At 40.6% G+C, this 7494-nt stretch overlaps 1 protein-coding gene across 1 annotated transcript; it reads right to left on the bottom strand.

Moving 5' to 3' along the window:
• Positions 1-4096: 4096 nt before the first annotated feature.
• Positions 4097-7462, bottom strand: LOC104965452 (vacuolar protein sorting-associated protein 37C-like). Its single transcript, XM_010794408.1, has 3 exons — positions 6971-7462; positions 6426-6535; positions 4097-4336 (listed from the first exon to the last, which is right to left on the bottom strand). Exons 2-3 carry the CDS (start codon positions 6516-6518, stop codon positions 4097-4099), a joined length of 333 nt encoding a protein of 110 aa, XP_010792710.1. The 5' UTR covers positions 6519-6535; positions 6971-7462.
• Positions 7463-7494: the final 32 nt, after the last annotated feature.

Raw genomic sequence — 7494 nt, 5'->3', positions numbered from 1 at the left:
TCGTGTCGTCNACACACACACACACACACGATAAGAACCCCTGACTTGTTTTATACATGCAAACAAATATTCATGACCTTCAGTGTGTGTGTGTGTGTGTGTGTGTGTGTGTGTGTGTGTGTGTGTGTGTGTGTGTGTGTGGCAGCAGGAATGTTAAAGTGAGATTTTGCTCGCCGGTGTTTCCTTGAAAGATGTATCTGTGTGTGAATGTTATTTTTCTATCTTATCTTCAAGGACATAAACATCTACTGTGGTGATGTGTGTGTGTTAGTTAGACCACATATTGCCAGTTTGACTGTTCTGCCACGCTTTGAAGCAGGTCTATCCTGAAAGGGGTTAAGTTCAGAGTAATTGACGTAACAAGAGAGAGGACACTCATGACATGATTCATGAATTTTCAGTGTTCAGGTGTATATCAGTATGTAGTGTCTCTACTTTAAAGAGTCCTCTCCTGCTGATGTTCAGGTGTATATCAGTATGTAGTGTCTCTACTTTAAAGAGTCCTCTCCTGCTGATGTTCAGGTGTATATCAGTATGTAGTGTCTCTACTTTAAAGAGTCCTCTCCTGCTGATGTTCAGGTGTATATCAGTATGTAGTGTCTCTACTTTAAAGAGTCCTCTCCTGCTGATGTTCAGGTGTATATCAGTATGTAGTGTCTCTACTTTAAAGAGTCCTCTCCTGCTGATGTTCAGGTGTATATCAGTATGTAGTGTCTGTACTTTAAAGAGTCCTCTCCTGCTGATGTTCAGGTGTATATCAGTATGTCCCAAATAATCGAGATTATGATTTTTGCCATAATCGAGCAGCCCTAGTGTACGGTCGGTCAAACTTCCTCATAGGACTTTGAATTTGGATTAGCCTTATTTTAACTCCAGATGAACCCCAACCCTAAACCCTAATCTTGCCTGGTCTGGGGTTTAAAGAGACTGGATCTGGACGGGACCCAAACACAGTTTTGTCTGAAAGGAGCTGAGTGTGCGGGACATATGTCTGCCGGCTGATAATCAGGCAGTGTTCACTCTCAATGGTCCTCTGTTCACATTCTGCCTCACTTTCTGCTCCCATGGGAACACACTGCAGCACTGTGAGTGTGTGAGTGTGTGTGTGAGTTTGCATTCATTCAGACTCTGCTCTCAGATTTCAGACTTTAACATAGGTCAGTGTGATTGGCTGGGCCTCCTGCAGACTCAGTATGGTGCCCTGTGATTGGCTGAGGGATCTGCCGGTGTCCTGCTGTCTGACTGCAGGATGTTTTGGAACCACGATGAAACTCATAGCTTTTATTTCCTGAGTTTTGTTTATTCGAGGCCTTCTTTTAAGGGAATGTAGGCTCATTTAAGCATTTACACATTATTGTACAGGTAACCCTACAGTTCAGTTTGTTGGATGCTGTTTTGTTCATACCTGAAATTCAGTGTGTTAATTATCTCCCTTCTTCACATCTATTATACTAAACAAGAATCAACATAACTCATGTCCTTTATTGGGAAACCATCAAAGTAGAAGATATTTTCCTTTAAAAAATATTGAAATTCATTCCTGATTGAGTGTCAAGGGCACCTGTGATGCAGGTTATATATTTTTAGGTAGAACTTTTTTTCCTGTCAAAAATAATAAACACAATGGAGACTTTAATTCTGGTTGTACACGGAATAACTCTTTGACACTCAAAAGTGTCAGTGAGAGAGGAGGAGGACTGTGTGTGTAAGACAGGCCGAACATATCAAACATCTGTTTCCACTAACAGATAGAGACACACACACACACACACACAGGAATGTGATAGATGTGTGTAGACCTGCTCTGGATAATAACAAATTAAAGATTTATTCCTGAACTGACTAACACACACACAGTCCAGACAGATAGTGTGTGTTTTCAGACTTCAACCCAGGGGAACACAGCTGTGGACTGATATGTGTGTGTTTGATATAATGTCATTTTTTGTTTGCTGTTCCTACATTTTCTTATAATTTTTTGGCATTAGTCAAACCCGAAAATGTGTCCACCGCCATCTTGTGTTTTAGTCTTCAATCAGACACTGCTTTATAATCTATGTTACTCTAAATGGGACCATCATTTACCAAATGAACTTCGTAATTTATTGAAAAACACTTGAAACTAGTAATTGAGAATATGAAACGTTCCCGGTTTTGTGTGTGTCTCTGTCCGTGTGTGTGAGCCTCTATGAACTCTGTTATGAATTCTTGTCATATCTGGACCTTGACTTCCCATGATGCATTGACAATTGTTCTGTGTGTTTCTGTGATTTATGAGAGTGATGCATTCACACGATGATACGAAGAATGAAGCACCTCGCATGATGTTCAGGATGCACATTCCTGTGTGTGTGTTTTTTGTTTTTTCAACCAAATGGTCTGGCATGTGTGTTTCCTCAGGTTAAGGTCATGCTGAGCGGTAATTGGGTGTGTTTGTGTTATTGACCTACAGAAAGACATCCCGTCAATACCTTAGTTCTCCACACACACACGCACGCACGCACGCGCGCGCGCGCACACTAACAATCGGCTGTGTGATGTGGATTCAACAGTATCCTTGAAAGTAATTGAAGACATTGACATTGAGTTCTGCTTAGCTGTTTGTGTGTGTGTAATGCACCCACTGACGCTGGCCCTTACAAAAAGACTCTACTAACCAGAAAGAAAACCTTCTGAGTATTTGTCGTTGGTGTGTGCCTGTAGGAAGAAGGTTTTAGAGTCAAGGGTTTCCCCCTGATAGCTCCAGCGTGTTTAGTGTGTCTGGCTCCGTGCAGGCGTCCATGTTTCTCTCTTCAGATAACTCTCAGGTTTTTGGCGGCGTGTCGTCGACATATTTCTGCTTCCACTGTGATACGAGGAATCCTCCATAGTGTGTTTGTGCCGAGTGATAAAACTGCTGAATGCCAGATAACAATCAAGCTATTGTCCCTCTACACACACACACACACACACACACACACACACACACACACACACACACACACACACACACACNCCAGAAACAAAATTGTCGACCTGCACCAGGCTGTGAAGACTGAATCTGCAATAGATAAGCAGCTTGGTGTGAAGAAATCAACTGCGGGAGCAATTACTAATAATTGCTCCCGCAGTTGATTTCTTCACACCAAGCTGCTTATCTATTGCAGATTCAGTCTTCACAGCCTGGTGCAGGTCGACAATTTTGTTTCTGGTGTCCTTTGACAGCTCTTTGGTCTTGGCCATAGTGGAGTTTGGGGTGTGACTGTTTGAGGTTGTGGACAGGTGTCTTTTATACTGATAACGAGTTCAAACAGGTGCCATTAATACAGTTAACAAGTGGAGGACAGAGGAGGCTCTTAAAGAAGAAGTTACAGGTCTGTGAGAGCCAGAAATGTTGTTTGTTTGTCGGTGACCAAATACTTATTTTCCACCATAATTTGCAAATAAATTCTTTAAAAATCAGACAATGTGATTTTCTGGATTTTTTTTTTCTCATTTTTTCTCTCATAGTTGAGGTATACCTAGGATGAAAATTACAGGCCTCTCATCTTTTTAAGTGGGAGAACTTGCACAATTGGTGGCTGACTAAATACTTTTTTGCCCCACTGTATATGCAAAGGGCTTAACTGTTAATATTAGATGTTAATTGAAATGTATTAATCCATCTCTCAATGTCTATATTACATATTTATGAGACATTTACTGTATTTATATATTTCCTTTACCATTAAAACCAGCTGGAATATACAATATATTTTTCAAACTTCAAAGTGTCTGACATTTATAATAACCTCAATAACTAAACATACGCCTGGGACCAAAGCCTTTCTCAACATTATAGTGTGTGGTTTATTCTATTGTGTTTGGGTAAGGAGAGTATTTTAAATTAATTCATTGTTCAATTGAATGTTTATTCCAGCCAATGTGGTTTAATGTATTTCACTCAGTAATCATAATGTCTTTGCTCTGATGTATCAGTACAAAGTGTGTTTCAGGTGGACTGCAGGAGAGCTTGGAAACATTGTCTTTGTAGTGACATTTCCACAGTTAGAACCATCACAGCTCATGGGTCACTGGTTCCTCTCCACCTCTCCCATTCATTTCTCCTCCCTGAAGATCAAGACTCACTTTGTTGTCCTGTACTGTAGATACCCCTCCCTCCCTCCCTCTCTCCCTCCCACTTACCTCTGAGGGAGCAGTGTTGTCTGTAGGTTTCTCTGATGGCCTCTAGCTGAGAATATCTCTCCACCAGCACCTCCTTCTCTGACTCCACACGGGGCTTCATGTCCAGGTTCTGCTCAGCCAGGCTGCGGTTTGAGGCCAGGGCCATCTCTCTCTCCAGCTGGATGTTCTGGATCTGAAGGGAAAAGGAAAGGCATAGGATTATGGCAGTTTTACTTTTTAGGATATTTCTAGATAGCACTACATTTACTTTTGCATTGCAAATAACAGTATGTAGTGTGTACAACTGGGTCAATATCACAACATTCAAACGTTCTGTTAACAGGGCGCTTCTCCTTATCTGCTGCAAAGATCAGAACAGGGGGTGTTGTTTGCATGCTGTACAGATGTATTTTGGGTTTATCTTCTTCTAAGAAGTAGCAGTTCATACGTGAATGGTGTGGAAGGTCTTCAGTCTGTGCAAATTGTAAGAGGTGAAAGAACAACCTTAAAAACAAAATTGGAAATCAAATAAAGGTCGAGCAGCATATTGCCAATAGCAAACTGAAAAAAACGTCTAAATCTGATGTAGCAGCCTATTATGTTTATTGTTGGCATGTCAATTTGTTTTGTTGATATTTATAATGCAATTTTATTTTTCACACTTCGTGGCGGGGATTAGCTGCACAGGGTTAGCCAAGAGGAGAGCCACAGGAAAAGCTGCAGGGGGAGAATGTAAACTATTGTTCTTTGTACTTCTGATATCGGATCAACGGTATAAAGTCCACATAAAGTACGTTCTTGTCTGACTGGATCATTCCCCGAGTACGATTTGCTATCTGGTGCCTCAGCGGCAGTTTTACTTTTGATTTAATTTTTGGTTTTATTTCTTTATGATTTTTGCTGCTACATCTGATATATTACACAAATACAAACGGTGATTAAGGGTATTGGGTTTTATCCAGAAATACAGGATGGCTTGCAAAACACATTCAAAAATGTGTAAACTAATCTATAGATCTGACTATAATTAAATGTTTTGGTAGGCAGGCTAACTTTGATATTGTATCATTATACAATGTTAAACTAAAGGGGCCTTACTCACAGCAGAAGTAACTGGAGCAAAGTAACTGTATGAGCAATGTATTACTTTAAGTCTCAGCAGTGCCTGATTTATCACATCACATCATATATATTATCACATCATATATACTATCACATCTTATGTTCACTTCTGTGCCAGCAGCGTGAGCCAGATGTTGCCGTGCACTTACAGTGCCGCAGTAGGATGCATTATAAGTGTTAATTTACTAAAAATAAAACATGATTTTGTGTAAGCAGCAAGTGGTTTTAAGATTCAAAACAATATTTAAGATGATAGGTGCTGGACAGAAGAACATTTAAAGTAAGTAAAAATAAACTACACGTTAGATAATGCTTTGAGGAAATGTTTATAACCCACTGTCTTTAAGATATGAAAGATAGCCTGCTTACTGAATTGTACTATTTCTTTTTTTAGATAAAAAAAGCAGCGTGTAGCTTATATTCTATTGCATAAGAATGCCTTCAAGCAACACATTTATTTAAAGGAATACTTCAATGTAATTGAATTTGGATCTCCTCGTGTCTTTGACAGGGCAATGATATTAAAACCCGTTTCATTTCAACATTCACAAAGCCTGGATTGAATGTACACAGTATGCTTGTCCATGTTTTTGAATGGTCATATTCATATAACTCAGCCCTTTTTATGTGAACACACTCATATCCAGACTAAGAAACCCTGGCTTGACTAACCAAGTTGATAACTACCATCGTAGTACAGTTTAGCAGGATTGCATTTTTTAGGGTTAATGAAGCCAGATAGCACAAAGATATCCTGGGTATACTATGTTGAACTGTGAGCGGTCTTTATTTCAAGTGCAGGGTGTGTGAAGGAATACAACTAAAAGGGCCACACACTTACATAAGTAGGTGTCCATTACAAAAATATTTTTGAACATTTCTCCACAGTGGTTACAAGGGAAAACATTATTTACTCACTCCCCCCTCCAATACTGTCCAGTCACTTCGGGGTTTGAAAAACAACAAGCAGTTTTTTTTATTAGAACTGCATTTTGGATGATTTGTGTTTTTTTTACAAACACTCTTAACATATTTAAGAAGTAATTAATCAAATCCCCTCTCCATAAATTCGTTCATCTTAGCTCGAGCTTATTTGAAAGCTATGACATACTGTATTGTAAAAATGGAAGCCTTATATCATGTAAATCCCCACTTTTTACCTCGTCAGACTCCAGAGCCATAGACTCTACCCTCTCCGGGTTGTCCAGGAGCTCCTGGAGCTCCGATTGGCTCAGGTCCTGGAGCTTCTCCATCTGATTTGCCAGGATGGCTGTCCGTCATAAAGGAACCAGGAAATAAGAGTTAAAAACAATGTTTTGAAACGGAAAGTGATAGTCAAAGGCCCAACGTTTGTATTGTAACGCTACTAACCTTTAATAGACAACAATTAGCAATGTACTAATCAAGACATTGATAACAAATCAAGACAAAACAGACCCTGTCCCCTGCAGCCACTCCCTTAATAAAATAGCAACCGATACCTAACGTTATATGACAGACGTCGGCAATTCTGGTCAAAAGTAAACGCTGGTGATTTCGAATGCTACATACCGTACACTGTTTGTTTACTTTATAGCTTTTATTTAAAAAGCATTCATTCAAACTATCGAGGCAAGTGACTGCAGGCCACGAACTGAACAGGCTGTTCAGACGAACACTGTGGACAGCAGAGCAACAACACGGCGGAAAATAAAGTGGTACTTACATGACGTTAGCAAACCCAGTTCAGCCTGACACTGACTGCTGGTGACATCCAACACCACCTCGGTATTTCCACTGACAGCTGACGTGACACGTCCTCAGAATCTCCGACCAGCCCTAACTCAATCCCGCTGAACGGAATGCTATAGAGTCCTTTTTCGACGCACTTAAACCGGCAAGCCAGCTAATTCCTCGGCCGACATGCAGTCCGCCCTGACGGCTTAGCTTCAGTGATCTGATGACAGCAGTCCGTATGAATCCAATGTCAGGCACTGACACTCCGAGGGAAGCACAGCAATTCCGCGACGAAAAACGGAGTCAAGAATGTCGCCACTCGCTCCTGACGAAAACTATCCAACGCCTCTGTATTCCGGTAATGCTTACTGTAGTAAACAGAAGAGTTCAGTCGACCTATAACGACAGAAAATGACCAAATGTTGGCTAAAAATAGGAAAGTTTCACCTCACACTGACAGAAACGGCTGCCATTTTAGGAACCATCGACGTTCCACGGTTTGGGGGGGGGGGG

The sequence above is a fragment of the Notothenia coriiceps genome, unplaced genomic scaffold (assembly GCF_000735185.1).
Source record: "Notothenia coriiceps isolate Sejong01 unplaced genomic scaffold, NC01 NC01_scaffold00037244, whole genome shotgun sequence".
NCBI lineage: Eukaryota > Metazoa > Chordata > Actinopteri > Perciformes > Nototheniidae > Notothenia > Notothenia coriiceps.
The sequence above is the reverse complement of the archived record's forward strand: the minus strand, read 5'-3'. Positions and strand labels throughout refer to the sequence as shown.

Coding starts and splice junctions, on each gene's coding strand:
- LOC104965452 (XM_010794408.1), bottom strand. CDS start 6,518: ATGGAGAAGCTCCAGGACCTGAGCCAATCGGAGCTCCAGGAGCTCCTG. Junction 4,337..6,425: donor TGGCTCTGGAGTCTGACGAG/GTAAAAAGTGGG, acceptor TTTTCCCTTCAG/ATCCAGAACATCCAGCTGGA.